The 18,734-nt window shown below is 31.6% G+C and overlaps 1 protein-coding gene across 3 annotated transcripts; it reads right to left on the bottom strand.

Annotated features, from left to right (window-relative positions):
- Positions 1-384: 384 nt before the first annotated feature.
- LOC111626416 (serine/threonine-protein kinase haspin-like) lies at positions 385-18,447 on the bottom strand. 3 transcript variants are annotated; one of them, XM_023369782.1, is made up of 11 exons: positions 18,328-18,447; positions 16,769-16,962; positions 16,206-16,378; positions 14,997-15,173; positions 14,859-14,921; positions 12,053-12,144; positions 8,423-8,496; positions 8,097-8,328; positions 5,741-5,834; positions 602-801; positions 385-535 (listed from the first exon to the last, which is right to left on the bottom strand). In XM_023369782.1, exons 1-11 carry the CDS (start codon positions 18,347-18,349, stop codon positions 450-452), a joined length of 1,407 nt encoding a protein of 468 aa, XP_023225550.1. In that variant the 5' UTR covers positions 18,350-18,447; the 3' UTR covers positions 385-449. The 3 variants fall into 3 exon arrangements, 2 of the variants coding, with proteins under 2 accessions (XP_023225550.1, XP_023225551.1); XM_023369783.1 differs by lacking the exon at positions 18,328-18,447 and adding an exon at positions 17,608-17,628; XR_002756880.1 differs by lacking the exon at positions 385-535 and adding an exon at positions 900-1,069 and having other exon boundaries at positions 719-801.
- Between the last annotated feature and the right edge of the window lie 287 nt (positions 18,448-18,734).

Raw genomic sequence — 18,734 nt, 5'->3', positions numbered from 1 at the left:
TTGCAAGCCCATTATGGGTTCGGGCAGGCCCACAATGGGGCTGCCGGGTGGTGAGGGACGGGGCCCGACATATCCGAACGGACCATTCCCTGAAAAATTCCTGGGGATTTTTCGACCCGTTCGGATTCGAACCCGGGTCCCCCAGAGCGGTAGGCTGTAACTACCGAGTTTCGTAGCAATTGGTCAAAATGCCTAGGAGTGTATAGCGAACAAACAAACAAACAAACATCTTGATAAAAATATAAAAAATTGCCAGGACAAATTATGACATTTATATAGAAAATATATTTCTTCTTGACTAGTCAAGAAGAAATATATTTTCTATATAAAAAAAAACAAACATCTTCATTTATATCAATAGATAATATACCGGTAAATCGTGTTTTTAATTTTATTTTCAATTTTTTTTACTAATTGATTTTAAGAACATAAAAAAAATAAGAAAAACTTTAAGGTATGAAAAAACAAGAACAATTTGATAAAGAAGATTTCAATAGATCTTTGATATTTTCATAATTATCAGATACTGTATAATCTGTAAAATAAATTGTTTAATTTAATTTTAAAATAAAAAATAGGCCTATATACTAAAAAATATTACCTTGAGAACCCAAAACGAAATGAGTGGCTGATGAATATTTTAATATGGAATATTTCCAAGTTATTAATTGTCTGAAAGCTGTTTTACTCTTTTCATTGGTGAACATATCCATGCACTCCTTTAAATGGTTTATCATATTGGAAATCAGAAAGTACAGCCATAAAATATTGGTATAAGGATTGTATTCTTCCCATTTATTACTAGTTGTAAATAAATATCAAAGTCATATTAAATACAAATGATGATGATGTTAGTTCTACATCTATATTATATTATATTAACGAAAGATTTTTCTGACTTGGTAAATATGCTTTAAAATGTGTTTCTCAGCAAGACCAAATTTGCAAACTGCAGATTAGACCTCAAAATTTTTACATATATCATTATTTGTAGTGATGTAACTCGGTGTAGTTCGGTTACTGTTCGGTATTCGGCCTATTTTTCGCTATTCGGCCGAATACCGAATACCTAAAACCAGGAGTAATAAATAACAAAAACACAGTAAATTAATCATTTTGGTATTTAGATTTAATGTTATGGGGTTAGTGTTGTTTGTTTATATTTATTTATAACTTATAACATGCACAAAATAAAAAAGAAAATAATATTAGTCACATGTATTCGCAATTTATAATTACAAAGATCAGCAGACGTACACACTTATTCGTTCGAGAATCGTCGCACATCTGAGGGTCTGACCCTGCCTATCCTTCTTTTTAAGCGCTCGTCTTTGCTCTTCCCTTTCTTTTTCCTCTATAGCTCTAGTCCACGTATGCATACATAAAAATACGCGCTCACGATACTTTCGATTCGTCACTTTTCCGTCGTAGATTTCCAATTTTACAATTACGTAACTCATAGCCTGGTGATAACGGAGAAAAGAGACAGATAGGATGTCGGTATAAGTCACAGTTATGATTTCACAGATTCGAGACATCTTGGTAGTTCGAACGGCCCCAGGCTTTCGCCCGTGCACGCTAAGTTTCTTTCATTACAAGCATTTAGCTTTCCGAAATCTATGATAACAATTGTTTGACATTGACGGCTGCGAATTTCGCGCAAATAAGCTGCCTCGACTTGTTCGATTATGTTATCAACTCAATTTCATATTTATTTTCACATTTTCACTTCGCGGTCCTTCTCTCTTCTTTTTCCGTTATTTACACGTGTAGGTCATTTCATTGTTATCCACATTTGATATCATTTATCACATACAGTAGTGCCATGACGCTCTTGTCTGTCCGCTACAACTGTCAAGAATTAACGCGATTGACGAAGCGTAGTGACAGTGTGCCAATAGAAAGCAGGGTCCTTGCCATAATGCGCTTTGCACGCCAATTTTCGTACGTGCGTTAATCAAGCCGAATAGTTTGGCCGAATATTCAGCTATTCGGCCACGCTCCTGGCCGAATATAGGGGAGATCGGGGCAAGATCGGCATGTTAAGCTTTACTTAAATTTTGTGTAATAAATACTGCTGTAAACTGAAAAAAAGCTTTGCACATTGTCTATTGGAATGTTACCTTACTATAGAACTGGTTAAAATCAGTTTGGAAATAAAAATAATTAAAATAATTACAACTTTACAAGAAGAGAGAAATTGACGAAGTTGCCCCGGGTATAGGGGCAAGATCGGCAACTTCTCTCTTTTTGTAAAGTTGTAATTATTTTAATTATTTTTATTAAAGTTGCCCCTGGTATAGGGGCAACAGTAATGGGGCAAGATAGGCACGTATATAAAATTATGTTATTAACAATGTATAAGTTGGAATTCACTATTAAAACAAAGAAATACAAATCCAACACCCATTTAATATTATTACAACGAAATGCAAGTTCAAAGACATATATACATGAATAACAAATGCAAACATGTTTTCATTTATCATCTGTTTGATTTTTATCCTTTGCTTCTAATGTGGCTTTATGTTGCCGATCTTACCCCGCTAGTCATGATTTCGAAACATTAAGTACAACCCTGAGAACAGAATGCCAAGCCACGATCTGGCCACGTGAATAAGTTGAAGTTACATCCTTCTAACAGGAAAAGTAACTTTCGTTATCATGGAATTATAACAAAACCTGCCAATTCAATATAAATGGAAAAAAAATATTATATGGAATTGAACGAAAATGAAAATTTGCTTGATAATTCAACTACGCTTGTTGGAGAACAATAAAAACACTACACTCAACAAGCCACCAATAAAACTCAACTGCCTAACCTATAACCAAAGTCTCCTTTTAATTTGTTTTTTAAAAAAAGCGCTTGACAAACTTGCCCCGCATGCCGAAGTTGCCCCGATTTCCCGTACTATTCGTTGCAACACTAATTATTTGGTGTTAAGGAAGGGCCTGCTATAAATTATAGCTTAAGAGCCACAAATAAGTAAGTCCAGCAATACTAGCGTGTTCGAGAAAGATGAGATAGGGCATAGTCAAGTCACAAATGCAGGGCTTGATCTTTTTCCGAACGAAAAAACATGAATTAAACTAATAAAGTACGGGTGTTTTACATAAAAACTAAATTTTTTGGCTCTTTGTAGCCGGACGTGTCAAGTGGATCTGCTTGTCCTACATGTAATGGAGCAAGCAGCGTTCTGATATGGAGAACTTGATGTATACATTAATCCTAGACTATATATTTAAATTATTCAGATTTAAATTATATAAGAATCGAAATTTGTTTAAAGCCAAAAAAAAAAATCTTATTATAAAGAATTAATTCAAAATTTCCTTGTTCTTTCTCCTCTTTTTCCTTTTAAAATTAGAGTTAACTTGCATGATATCGAGATTTTATTTCGTTTATTATTAGAACAATTCATTTTCCTTATATTGGTATAGAAATATCCTATATAAACGACAGTTATGTAATAACTAAAGTTGGAAAGTGCTTCCTCCTTTTCGTTGTTAGCGCAGAGGGCTGTTTCATAATATCATAGGATAATTATCATAATATCATAGGATTTTTTTTTAAATTAAGTTTACGATACTTAGCATCCCCTTTCCTCATTTTTTTGCACTTAAATTAGGTGTTTAGTGTATTTATCTATGTCTATTTATAAATCTGAAATTACTTTTGTTTATATTTAAATACCTTCCTCTGATGTAAAATGATAAAGACAATTCCATTGTTTACAAAAGTGAGTAAATGATGTGGTGTGACACGACCGGTTTAAAAAATGCCAAAGATACCAAAGTCGGGAACCTGACTGTTAAGAGTTTGCAATTAACAAAGACAAATTCCACAACTGTTATACAGGCCTTCAATTGTGGAATGCTGCCATTCAGTAGAAATGTTTGGTTACTTGCAACAGACCAAGCATCATACATGCTAAGGGCAAATATAAAGTTGATAAATCAGAATCTGAGACCTGTCATTTGTCTTGCCATTGTCTTAATAGGAATTTTCTTATATCAACGTTTGCATTTCGGAAATGAAAAAGGCTTTGATTAAATATGCAGCATTCACAGCATATTTAATCAAAGCCTTTGCCGAAAATTTCTCATCCAGAGCAGCATTCACTGATAAGCTGGACGGAAAGTCTTTCAGTAACCGCAATGAAACTCGAGACTGTTGAAACAAGAAACCGTGTTAAAAAAAACTACACTGTTCACTCATGCGAGTTCCTGCGCAGTTCGGTTTCTAAGCTCGAGAAAAGAGATCTGTCTACTGAGAAGCAGTGAGAAATTTTAAAATATGCCAAGAACTAGTTGGATGGATTTACTTTAAAAAAACTGGAATACTCTCTGAGCAAAAATGTAGATATTCAAAATATAGTCCCTGAGTCTGTTCGGTCATAAAACCTGGAGTTTTGAGTAAAAATCAAATATATTTCTCGTGTCATTTGCCGCTGATCGCGAAGAATATAGAAGGAAGGTGTATTGCAAATGCTTTTCTGTTTGTAAATTATGAATCTGATGGATCACATACCGAAAGTGACTGACTGATTCGAATTTTTTTATTATCTCGAGTTTTACGTATTCTATGTATACTTTTACGTAAAATAAAACGATGGTTTGACTTTTATACATTTTTAGGAGGTCTTTTTGCTAAAATTCGTCACATTTCAAGCACATTTTCTTAAAAAACCTCAACTTTTCAAGTTTAGTAATAAATGTAATATATTATAGAATAAATAAATAAACATAATAGTCAAGGCCGAAGTATAATATAAATAGAAAGGATATTACGAGGTTCCGAATTAGAACGTGTAAACTTACTTTCACCCCCCGTACCACGTTGATATAGTCACTAGCTCTGAGAATGAAGAATAACTCGTATTATATATAATATATACTAGTATATGTATAAGTCTGTTTATCGCATGTGTTTTTCTATGCTTAACTACTTAATTTATTTACTTATAAAAATGAGGTCAGAGCAGTCCCTGGGCTCTCCCTGGTAACGTTACATATAGGCATGGGACAGTGACGCGTTATGCTACGGGCAAAAAGGGCAACTGCTCATCTTTTGTAAAAAATATCTTATCCCAAAAAATTCCCCTGAAGAAAAATGTCTGAAGTCAACACTGTACAAGGGATTCCCTAATTCAAATTCGCCTGGGCCCTATGAAGCTATAACGCGCCACTGCACGGAGAAAGATTATCGTTGTAGGTCGTAAAGGATTAGTACTAAAAAAGGCATTATCTTAAAGACTGGATTTTCACGTAAGCTGAAGACACTGCAGCTTAGGGCCTCAAGTTATTAAGTTTATAGCTTAGGAATTCAAATACCATGATGGATTTGGTGAATGGCCTGCTGTATGTTATTGTTTAGAGCCACAACAAATCTACGCCCAATCCTGATCATCCTGCTGCTCCAAAGGACTTAGGCTTGTAAGTCATGTCCTTCGATATTTACGTTGGTAGTTTGACTCGAAATTGATATATCAGGCCCTGTCTCTTACCATCCCACTACTCTATTATGGGATTAGCCGAATCGTGATACGAGAAGAATCTATTTTATCCTTTTTTTTAAAAAAAATTTCCATTGTATCAGATGGGTCTTCTTAGTGCCCACAAGACGGATGGAAGTTAAAAAAAAAAATATATATATATATATAAAATAATATTTTTCGAAAATAAAAATAATGAGAGGATGAAATATAGGCCTATATATAATTTATAATCGACTTACTTTATTATTTTCTTAGAAGCTCTGTATATTTTGTGTTGTAAAGTTTCCCCTTTGAATTTAAATTCATTCAGATTTCTAAATAATATAACTTCTCCTATAATTATTCAAATAATAAAATTTTTAAAATTATATTTAAATGGGCGCAAGAAGGACCCATTAAAATTAAAATTATTTTAATAATTTTAAAATATAATTAAATATTTAGTAACATTCTTACTTGTTAGAGGGGGAAACTATCATTGAAGAAATTATAATTATACAATAATATATTTCAAAAAATAGTTTACGATTATGAAAATATAAGAAATTTCTCTTGAAGTAATAACACGAACGTTGAATGAAACTACTTTCTAGATCATTTTCGCAATCCAAATGGGGTTAATGTCATTATAACGACGATTATTTTGATTTCTAAAAGTTTTAATGCCCCAATGCCCTCATTTGAATAACTATAATTTCTTCTCAAGGATATTTATATTTTTATTACTAAGATTGGATTGATAGTATAAGGCAGGTGTCTCCCAAACTACGGCCCACGTTGCTTCTAGACAATAAAAACACTCGTGATTTAAAAAATATTTTACTTGCGTTAAACGATTCGAAATGAAGCCAGGAAGAGTAAGCAGTAGGGCAATATTTACTTAAAAACGAAGGTCTCATTTTCTTGGAAAATTCAAATCTCAGCATTTTTTATTATTCTACTTTGTTTTTTTTCTTTAATAAATAATAAAGTTTTCTTATCTGTACTTCCCAAAATAAACTGTATTTACAGTGTATTTTGTGTGTGTGTGTGTATGTGATATTAAATCACTCCCGCCTGCTGCAACTATAAGGCAACGCAAGACATGGGTGATCTTCCAAGAGATGCCTCCCGGGAAGAGTTCTATGGGAGACTGGCCCCAGTTTAGGTATTAGATATATGAAGAAAGCCTGGAAAAAGCCAGTCTTTTGGTCAGGTGCGAACCCGCGAACCAGTGTTCATTTTAGTACTAAACACAGTTAAATATGCCATCCAAAATCGATGGTCGAAGCGATTAAAGCGTTAGCCTATTGCTCTGGGGATCGAAAAACCCAGGAATTTTTCGTGGCTGGCCTTTCTCGGATATTTCGGGCTCTCCCCTCACTCTCACCACCCAGTTGTGCACCTGGCCAAACCGACAATGGATTTTGGTTTGATAGCATACGACAATGAAACATGTAGGGAATCTGCCAAGAGAGGTGCCTTCCGGGAGGATTTTGTATATGAAACTGGCCCCTATTTAGGTGTTAAGACACGCGAAGAAAACCCGGAAAATTTCTTAATTAATCTTGTTGGTCAGATGCGAACTCGAGACCGACTAACAGCGTTTTGGTATAAATTCAGAAGCCGAGTGGTTAAAACCATTCGGCCACTGATGGGCAGTCGCAATGGGTATGATTAAAAGGTGAAAAGAGTAAAAACAAATATGCAAACCTCGCATTGATATAATTTTGTATGATATTATAAATAACATTATTACTACATTAACAAAGAAAAATAACGAATTTGAATGCACGGATTTATGCAAGGTTCAGCTTAGGGCCAAGTTAAGGTACAGTTTAAGGCATCGTGTTTTTAAATGTATTATTATTTGATGGAAGGGAGTATTTTGTATGTTATAGTGAGGGCTAAAAAAAGACTGAAACAGCCGAAGAAGCAACTATTTACTTTCACTTTAAAAATGATTTATTTACCATATTGAACGAACAAAAATATGACGAAGGTTTTGTATTAAAAATACAATAATTTTAAAATTTATGTTCCATTTAAGAAGGATTTTTCACGAAGGTTGTTCTAAAATCATTTTTATTTTGTTTTTCTATAGCTGTAAGGAATATTTGCTCTTCTAGAATTACTTTCGCAATAAAGACTAAGTAGGTATAGCCTATGTACATGTAGTTCAAGGTTTTTAGAAGAAAAACATATAAAGTGTCTTGCGAATAGTATGTAACAACATATTTTTTTAAAAATATAATTAATTATAAGTTATTTATTGTATATAATCTAGTTTAAAATAGAAAAATGTTTTAAATGTCAATTATATCGATAGAAAATAATTAACATTTTTATTTTTATACTGCAGTCAACTTTTATACTCTGATAAACGGGCACTGACGGGAACATAAAAAATGGCCGTTGTTTAGAGGTGGCCGTTATTGGAGGTTCGACTGTATTTATTTTTAATTTAATTACTTCAGATATCGATATCGATATAGACGATTTGTCTATATTTACTTTTTACTTTTTACTAACTCTGGTGCAGTTTAACTTTATTTAATTAATAGGACCTTGAGCAAAAAATATCGATGAATGAAATTAACGTTTTCTACTTTTTACCTTTCTTTAATCGACTGAATGTAAAATCGATTATCGTAGCCAATATGCCAACAGTCGGTATTTCAAAATTCTTTCCAGAAATAAAATATGTTAAAGATTTCGCACGTGTTGGCTTGATTAAAATATTACAAAGGTGTAAATCTCGGTGTTCGAATTCTAATTCTGTTTCTGCAACAGCCAAACTAAATGCCACTTGACGAAAAATACTGACGGCTTGACAAGGCCTTATTTGCTATTTAATAATAATAATAATAATAATAAAATCGGACAAATTTAATTTTTTTATTTTATAATATGAATTTTCTTCATAACCGAAAACAACTTACGAGCGATTTTAATAAAGGATATCCTCCGTATTCCATGTCATAAACGATATATAATTGTCTATGCGACACTTGCGCTAAAATTAAATCAATATAACTCATGAATTTGCAGTTAGCCTAATTAAATTTAAATAATGACGTCGTTACTGATTTTTCGTCAGTAATGACGTGAAAGTCGGAGTTAGTCTAGTGACGACACAACTAATTAACTGTTAAGCAACAAGTTAAAATAGCTTCCATGACGTCGATGATTAGATTGGATGACGTCTTTTGCTACTGTATTTCCATTCGAAAATGATAACACATTGACAAAAACATTTACACATTTTATTTTATATTAATGTAATCAAAAGTTATTTTTATAAAAGTCTTCCCTTTATAACTCTTCACTTGCAACTGCACAAAGACCTTGAAGTGCATTGACTGTAAATTCCTTAATAAATTAATAAATTATCACATGACTCCGAATGTAAGGCACATTTTTACTGCATTTTCCCGAACTTAATTACAGTAAGGATGCTTCTTAAATTCGGGGTATTCTTTATCAGTTATCAAATTCTGTATGTATGTAGTGAAAAATCTCCAGCTCCCTTCTCAACAGTCCTGTCTCTAAATACATTATTAAGGCGTTTTTTTAACGACTTTTTAAATCTGATTTTAAAAGTTGGAGCGCATTGTCCTTAAAAATCCTATTTCTTGAAAGTTCCTTTTTAAAGGTATAAATAAATTCATCTTAAATTTGAAGTAATACTGCATTTAATTTGAATAAAGTAACTTAAGAAATTATCCTTATTTTTTGTCATTTTAATTATTTATTTATGGAAAAAATTGTTAAAAATATTGAATTTAATTAAAATTCTGATTTATTATTGTTAGGATCTTTGGGTGTAAAGATCTCTAATCGTAAAATCGCTGTTTAATATCTAATAAAGAATCGGTTATAACAATTACAACGAAAATTTCTACACGTGCGTTAACCAATTGCGACTGTAATTTTTCTACACTTTGAATAGTTGAAATATTAAATATCTAAATATATAAAATTGCTTGTCCTGACTGACTGACTGAATGACTCACTCACTCACTGATTCATCATCGCCCAGAGCAGACGGCTTAACCTAAAGAGGTGAAATTTGGTAGACAGTTAGGGTACTGTACGTCATGGAAACGCACACTAAGAAGGGATTTTTCGAAATTCCTCCGCGGGGGGAGAGGGAGAGCATTAAGGCTCAACCGGAAAAACGCCTTCTACTGTAATATTTTAGATGCGATTTTTTGTTTTTATCTGCGTTTTAATAGGGTATGCCATGGCAATGCACACTAAGAAGGGATTTTTCGAAATTCTCCCGTGGGCGGGAGAGGGAGAGGATTTAGTCTTCATCGAGTACTTAGGTGTATTAAATTAATAACATTTCAGACATTGTTATAAATATTTTTATCTATTTCGATTTTAAAAATGTTCGAACCGTTTTAAATTCGAATTTGTTATTGCATATTGGTTCGATTATAGAACGATTGTAAACGTTCCAGAAAATTGATCAAATTGAAAATAGTTCGTTTGATTCTCGGCAATTCTCATCATTCTCAGCGGTAGGTGTTATTTAACAATTACTATGGTTGTTGAAATACTGAATATAAATGGGGTTTGCTTGCAAAATCCGCGCGGGCAAAGCCGCGAGTAACAGCTAGTATTTACATAAATTTGACGTCATTTATTTGAATTTATCATTATAAAATTAAAGAGATGACGTCAAATTGACGTAAAATACGTAACCAACTAGACCCTGTTTATTCGATGTTAATTATTAAATAAACCACAACATTAAATGATGATTATTATATAATCCTTTCTGTAAATTAAGTTATTAATTAATGTTTGTTATTTCCTTCATCAATTTAAAATAAGCGTGTGACGTATTTTCGACGTCACTTTTCACTTGTTTCTTAATTGCTCCTTTATCTTGAACCTATTCTCTTAAAATGTTTTTTAAACATCAGTTAAACTACAATCAAAACTATTTTTATATATAAATATATACATTATTTTCACGCTCTTCCTCATTATCTTCCTACATTACTTTTATTATTTTCATTAAAAGATACAAGGGAACATAACAATAGTAAATGTAAATTAATAAATTTACATTTCTTTTAATCGCAATTTAAAATTTTCTTAATATTTCAGAAATATATTAATTTTAAAGCTGTTTAAGCGGACTTTACAAGATATTCCATGAATTAGGCTATAACCAAGTAAATACAGTACATAACTACTTAATTTTCGTAATATATAATAATCAGTGGTGCGTTATCTTATGAGAAAAAGGAAATCACCTGGGGCCCCACCAACAAGGAACCCAAACCAATCTTTTATAAACCATTACTGTAGTAAGAATATCGAAATTTAATTTGGTCTCATATCAGGGGGACCCTAATTGCCGGTGTAGCGCAGGGACAGCGCAGAACTTAATTAAAACCCTCCAGAGGTCACATTAAAAAAAAAAAAACGAACGAATTCATCCAAAACTTACCACGAAAAAAAATGCCTGAAGTCAACACCGTACAGGGGACCCCCTAATTCAAATTTGCCTGGGCCCCACTTATTCTAACAGTATCGTTACTATTAATGTGTTTAATAGGGGCCTTGATTAATTATTAGTTTTGGCCTTTGTTTTTAACTTAATGATAAAATTGAAGATATTTTTATTCCTTTAATAATAGTTGAAGCTATAACACGCCACTGATAACAATATAAAAGTAAATTATTTCTAACAGCGATTCCCAACCGGGTTTAGACGCTTGGTAATTTAGGGGTACGCGAAAAAAAAAATAATAATGGCGGATGTACTATAAAAATATTCAGATTCTGCGTTGAAGCCTTTGTAATAATTGACCAAGGTAACACTGTTTAAAGAAAACGCGAAATAAAACTTAGGAAAATGTGCCTCTAAGGGGTATTCAATCAAAAAAGGTTGAGAACAACTGATTTATATATCACATAGAAAGTTAAGGTAATCATTTTAAAATCTTCCCTTATTTCAATAGAATTAAATCATGGTCACTACTTTAACGGTTTATAAGGAAACTTTTCACTTAACCACTTCATTCTATCTGTAAAATACGCTGAAAATCATTATATGTTGGTTAATAAGGAAGTTTTTTCAGTTCTACCTTATCTATTATGGCGTTTGCGCTTCACATCACAAGTACAGTACTTCCTATACTCATTGGAATCATGATTGAGGATACATGTCGGCAGATTATAATTAAAATGGCCAAAAGATAAGTAGAAACATCTTACCATTGTTTGAAAATGATCAAAAACAGCTTATGTAACAGATAGTGCCACCAAATAGTAGTGGCAGTATCGTGCGGCAACCCGTACGAACCTGCGGGTCTTACGGGTCGTGAATTTGAAATTGCTCTCGTGGAAATTAGTACCGGATTACTGACTGCCAGATTGATGATGTCAGCCAGTACAATAATTGCTAAACTCGTGCATACGAAGCAGCTATTATTTCATACGCAATAGGTGGGTTATGCAAGGTTTTATTTTTGTTCTAGCAATTTTCTGCGGTTATACGCATTTGAAAATACGGTAATATTTATTTTTATACCTGAATAAAAATATACCTGAATAAAAATCCGGCATTTTTCTACCCAAGTGAAAGTTTTTATAAGCTTTGCGGAGTTCATCCGGAAATTTTCCTCGAATAAAATATACACTAAAATGATTAAAAATATCACTGGGTTTGTTACAAATTCTCTGGAATATCAAAATGATGTACATACAAACTGCAATGTTTTATGTGCCAAAAGTCATGTGACTTGCACTCTGGCACTTTAAACATAATATTTTCACATAAATTCATCTTCAAAATACAGCCACTTACAATACCAATATTGCCACAATATTCTTTTGTGGCAGAAAACATTGCATTTAGAATTCAATTCTTCAATAAAATGTATTTAGAAAAAAACGGCATTACATGCTTCATATATATATAAAGCTTTATATATTTATAAGTTTTGCATCTGTTTTATTTTTGAAAGATGAGAATATAATAGTAAAGGTAGAGAGTGGGCAGAAGATGTCTCATGTTGCTGGGCAGTATGGCTTGAACAGGTTTACAGTATAATCAAGAAGATTCAAGCAGCTAAAGGAGTAACAAAAATCACATCTGAGAAATAGAGCATTGAAGAGTTCATAATGGAACTCGAAATGATCTGACGACAGAACAACGCCAAAAACTCTTGAATGAAGAACACCAAGAAACTCGGCAAGATATGTTTTCTTCTGAAAAAGCCTCCATGCCTATTAACCTCAACCCGGTTTGTATGCCATTCTAAGACCATTGTTCTGACATCCTCCCACTTCTTCAAAAGATCTTTAAAAGCAGATGTTGGCATTAATCCTCAAGATCTTTTGAAGAAGTGGGAGGATGTCAGAACAATGGTCTTAGAATGGCATACAAACCGGGTTGAGGTTAATAGGCATGGAGATCTCTATGACAACAATGCTATTAATTACTTCTGAAAAATCCCAGAGAGAAAAGCAATCGACATCAGACAGATTCTTTAACCCCCACAAATGGAAAAAACATGACTATATTTATATGTAATAATGAAAATACATATGTACAAATGTAATAAGAAAGTACATATTTTTTAATTTTTGGGGTCTCCAGAACAAATTAATTAAATTCCCATAAAATCCTATGGTAAATCTATAATTGGTTAACGAACAATTTGGATAGCAAACAAAGTCTTGGAACGGATTATGTGCATTAACCGATCACCCACTGTATATTGTAAAATAGATTATAATCTATTATTAATTATTATAGTTTTTAAAATATATTTATATCAATTATTTCTTATTAACAAAAACTATTTCCAATGCCCAGTAGGGAATTGCAAGAAGACAAAAGTATAAAAGAACATATGGACCAGAAACAAAGTAAGGCTTTTCTTAATTTACTAATTGAATTTTNTTTGTTATTGCGTATTGGTTCGATTATAGAACGATTGTAAACGTTTCAGAAAATTGATCAAATTGAAAATAGTTCGTTTGATTTTCGGCAATTCTCTTCAGCGGTAGGTGTTATATAACAATTACTATGGTTATTGAAATATTGGATGTAAATGGGGTTTGCTTGCAAAACCTCCGCTGACGAAGTCGCGGGTAACAGCTAGTTACAAATAATAATAATGATATAATTTCCATTTATTATATTAATTTGAATAAGAAAATGAAAAATAAAATTTATATTTTAATTATTTTATATACAGTATATTTTAAGTATTTTTTAAATTCAAATTGACATAAAATATTCAACATTTTATAACGTTAATTTAATGTTTTATAAACTATTTTATAACAATTTGTTGAGTAATCGTATCAATAATTTAGATCGGATGGATCTGTCAAGGGGATGCCTCCCGGGAGGACTTTCTATTGGAATTTACTCCTATTTAGGTGTTGACACGTGGAGAAAACTCGGAATAGTCCACGGCCAGCTCGTTTGTTAGGTGCGAACCAATGGTTTTTATGAATCGATAAAAACAACTGGTTCGCACCCAACAAACGGAATTGGAATTGGAGACTCATTCCATCTTAATTTCACACAATACAAAAGATTGCCTTGATAAGTTCATTGTACATATTCAATATTTGATATAATAAAGTCGATAATTTAATTTTTAATCATTTCAATAGAAAAATATTTGTTAAATTCTTATTTTCCTGTGGATTTACTTATTAATGATCATAGTTGGACGTTGGAGTTTAAAGAACAAGAACCTTAACGCAAACAAAAAATTGACGCGACATAGTTTGACTTTCTAACAATAGCCGTGACTTTCTAGTGACACAATTTACATCATTGACATGATTATTATAATTTGCTACATTAAAAAAAATATGGTCAGTTAACATATTAAGCGATTTGATATTTATTTCATGGACGTTCATGGAAATTAGGTTAAAAAATTTACACAAAAGTAATGAATTGTTAACTAATGGTGCGCGGCATAATCGTGCGCTGGTGCACGATATAACGAGTAAAAATGTAATAAAATGTAAAAATTTTAGAAATTACTTTTAAAAATTTTACAAATTAAAATAAAATAGCACTGGGTAACGGAACCGGATGAGCCGCCATTATTATCGCAAGGATTAGGAATATATAGGTTAACAACTATCAAAATATAAGTAGACTACGACAAAGTTCTAAATCAAAATATACTGTATTTGGAATTATCGAAACAAAAAGAAAATAATGGCGGAACTTCCGGTTTGCTAGAGTGCTAGACTTGTATGATTGGGGAAATATAAATCACGTGTCGTAGATGAAACTTTGATTCTGTTGGATTATTTATGGTATTTTTCGATGCTTATTCTTATATATATACACAGTTTATAGATATTTAACTTTACCTTTTGACTTGCGCAAAACCGGAAGTTCTGTTTGTTTCGTTTTTTGACAAACTGCATAAATTTCTGAAAATTTGAAAAGTATATCACTATCTACAATATATTTTTGATATATTTACAGAAAGTTTAAAAAATTCATACAACGAAGCCACTATTTCCGGATGTACATTTGTTAGTGTTTCTTGTCTTTGGCCAAAGTAATCATTATTTCCATTAACAGGAACAATTTTTAAGACTTTAATAGGTCTGTTTTCATTGTATAATCCGAAAACATCTCCATAAGCTCCACCTGCTATTTTCCTCCATTCTCCAAGACTTCTAATAAATAAAACGTAAATTTGTGCTTAAAAATTAATAATAAATTTTAATTTCATAGAAGACAGAAAAAGCAAGTAACTAAGGTACAAAACCCACTTTTTAATTACGATCGCCCTGTATTATAAGAGCCCTGTGTTCAGAACTTTCTGTAAAAAGAATTATTGGATAAATCTTAACTAAATTTAGTATGCATTTTCGATTTTTCAGGAAAAAATTTTTCTTCAAAATTCAGACGCTAAGGCGAAATTTGGCGTTACTGTCTCCTTGATGTGCATATTACGAACGTTTCCTAACGAATTTCGGGTATACAAGGAGTTGCAAGACGTTCTTCGCAATTCTTCGTCGTGATGCTGAATTTGCCTGATTGTATTATTTGTTAAACTTTTCTATCAACGAAATAGCAATGGAACATAAAAATTTTGATGTTTAAAATGTTTATACGGAATCTTAGGAAAATAATTTTGCGTTTCGAGGAGCGCCAAATTTTGCCCTAGCGGCTTAAATTTGAAGTAAAATTTCCCGGAAAGTCGAAACCGTATACTCTGGAGAGTATGCATACCAAATTTGGTTTGAGATTTGCATAATAGTTCTTTCTACAGAGAGCTCTGAATATCTACTTTTTTTGATAATCCGGTATAAGGGAATGAGATCCTTAACCATTTCTTATGGCGCCTCGCCAATAGGCTGACCGCATGGAATTTTCTGGTTTCTTCATGTGTCTAACACCTAAACAGGAGAGTTTCCCATTGAAAGTCCTCTGGGAGATACTCCCCTTGTGAGATTACCCATGTTGCGTTACCTTTTTTCACTAATCCAATCAAATCTTTGCTTCTTTAAAAATTTATTTAGAACTTACGTATTAAATTATTCACAGTAATATATATAAATAGAATTTATATTTAAATTCAAAAATAGAACTGAAAGTAATTTTCTTTTTTGTTTCGTAATAAATAACAAAATATAGAAATTTAATTTTAAACTGGATTAGAAACTTATTTTTTATGCAATAAAATTAGTATTTTATTCATTTACTTTCCGGGTAATAAATCTTGGAAACTCAAAGGTGTCGATTGTCCACATAAATTTAAAACCATCCAATATTCTGCTTGAAACTGCTGTCGTTCAGATTGCATAAGAATTAACGTCTGTATATGAGAATTTGTATTGTTCATTCTCGACATAATCTTTGTCCGAGATGATTTATTCTAAAATAAATCAAATATTTATATTTTAAATTACTTTAAAGTTTAAAATATTTTAAAGTTTTCTTCATATATTGCGTAAACAAGATTGCACGACGTCATAACTAGTGAAACGAATGGAAACTTCCTCTATTGGGGTTTTTTTTTCCTCTTATTTTCTAGTTAGTTTATGACAAAAGAAGGTAATGACTATTTTGAAATCTTTATTATTAGAATTATTCGTTTTTGCATTCCTTATTACGCCACATAATAACATAATATAGTCTGAAGTTACGCCATTAAATAACTTTATCGTTATATTTACTCTGCAATTACTATTAATCTATATAATATGAATCGTTTTATGCATTTAACTTATTTTAATTAAATTAATAATAACATTTATTTACTTACATTATCACATTCTTGCTTTCGAGATGAATTTATTTGATCAAATCCATTTCTTTTCAAGTAACGTTTCATTATCCATTTGATTTTCATTATGTATATTTGAATTTGTACGTGGCATATTAAGATATAAAAACGAATTAAATTGCTATTTTTTTCTTTATATCGGTATAAAATGTCTTGTTTTTTCTTTAAAAATCCTGAAAATTATATAAATAATTTAGAAGATATTATATTTAGAAATTTAACTCTACAATAGGATTTGATATCAGTGGAGGTTTTAGGCTGTCCAGGTCTTAAGCAAGTGTTGGTTTTTGAGGCCTTATTATATAATTTTATGTCTTTATTTATAATTTTAAGTCCGTATTGCATTGTATTTGATATTTTATAAGATCCGAGCTAGCGTTGGACTCCGAATACTAGAACAGAACTGTGATAGAGCCGTAGCTACGAGGGAACTATAAGGTGAAAAATAAATAACAGAGGGATAAATGGTGATCGGTCAAAATATGACCCCCTCAAGACTTTTACATTTTTGGACTAGAAAATCTTTGAAACGTTGAGAAATGAAAAATAAAATAAAATAATTGGGACGATTTTTGTGTATGTATGGATCTTAGTTATGAGTGGGAGTACGATGTTGTTCACTCACTTTGAAGGTTAATAATTCCTGTGTCTTTTGTCGAAAATTTCTGAAATTTTGCAGGGAGGTTGGTGTATTAGGCGGCATTGATGATATGAAATTTTAGTGGTTAAAGGTCACGGGGATGGGAAAATAGAGAGGGTGCTGTGTCATATCTCGAATGGGTTCGGACTTAATGATTTTACTCCTTATTAGCACTTACAATTTTTTTTTATAAAACTCATCTCTACCCTCAAAATTAAGCCTTTTGCCATTAATAATATAAAAAGTTTCAAAATAAAATATCAAAAAGGCGACGCCATACAAAATTTAAATTTTTTTTGCTGGAAAAGTTAAGCATCTCGTTGCTGGATTTTTTCAACTTGCCACTCTAGCCCCTAATGATTTATTCCTGGCTATGGGAATGGTAATGGACCAAGAATAAGGGCATCTCGCTTTTTTGATTCTTTCCTCTAATATATTAAAAAGAACAAAACAATATTAAAAATTGCAGGCCTATATTTAAATAATAAAATATGAAATATATATATATATACAAATTTGTTACAAATGTTTTCAAAATATACACCTCCATAAATGTGAGTGTCGAACCAATGGCCTTGCTAACTTCCCTTTGATAAGTATACATAAATGTTTGTATGAAATTCTTAAAGGCACGAGCCCTAGTAAAAGCATAGTTTGCGTATGTCTAAAACTGTCAGTCTGGTGTATACATGTAGGCTATAGGACTATAAAAAAGATCTTAGTATAGACTACGTGACATTCTATAGGTCTATTATATTATGTAATTCGTTATATAATAGTTAAGTTGAAAGAATATTTAATAGTAAAAATGTTTTTATAATTAATTAGTTATTCTTCTTTTAACAATTCAAAACATGTTTTAATATCATGACAGAATATAAATGAAAGATTGTTTTACTTATTTCTTGGTAGGAATTCATTACGAAGAATTGTAAATTATTGAGAATTTAGAAACAGGTTTTATACATTTTGTTACAATAATTATTCAAATACTGTACGCAATAATTAGCATTTTCTTTTATTGGATTATTAAAAACGCAATTAATTAATTAATTGTTACATAATCAATTAAGGTATAATACAATTTTAATTATCTAATTTTAATATAAAATTATATATTAGAAACTTTTAGGTGTTTTTTAGAAATAAATTTTAAAATATTTTTAATGAAAAGTTTTTCCCGCTCTTTTCCCCTATGGGCACGATTCTTGTTTTTGCTTGCTTGTATACGGCAACGCAATACTTAGGCAATCTGCCCAGGGGGAATGCTTCCCGGGAGAACTTTCTATGGGAAACTGGCTCCTA

The sequence above is a fragment of the Centruroides sculpturatus genome, unplaced genomic scaffold (genome assembly GCF_000671375.1).
Source record: "Centruroides sculpturatus isolate CEXI.00-Female unplaced genomic scaffold, Cexi_2.0 scaffold111, whole genome shotgun sequence".
Classification (NCBI taxonomy): Eukaryota; Metazoa; Arthropoda; class Arachnida; order Scorpiones; family Buthidae; genus Centruroides; species Centruroides sculpturatus.
Note: the sequence above shows the minus strand (reverse complement) of the source record. Positions and strands in the feature narration are given on the sequence as shown.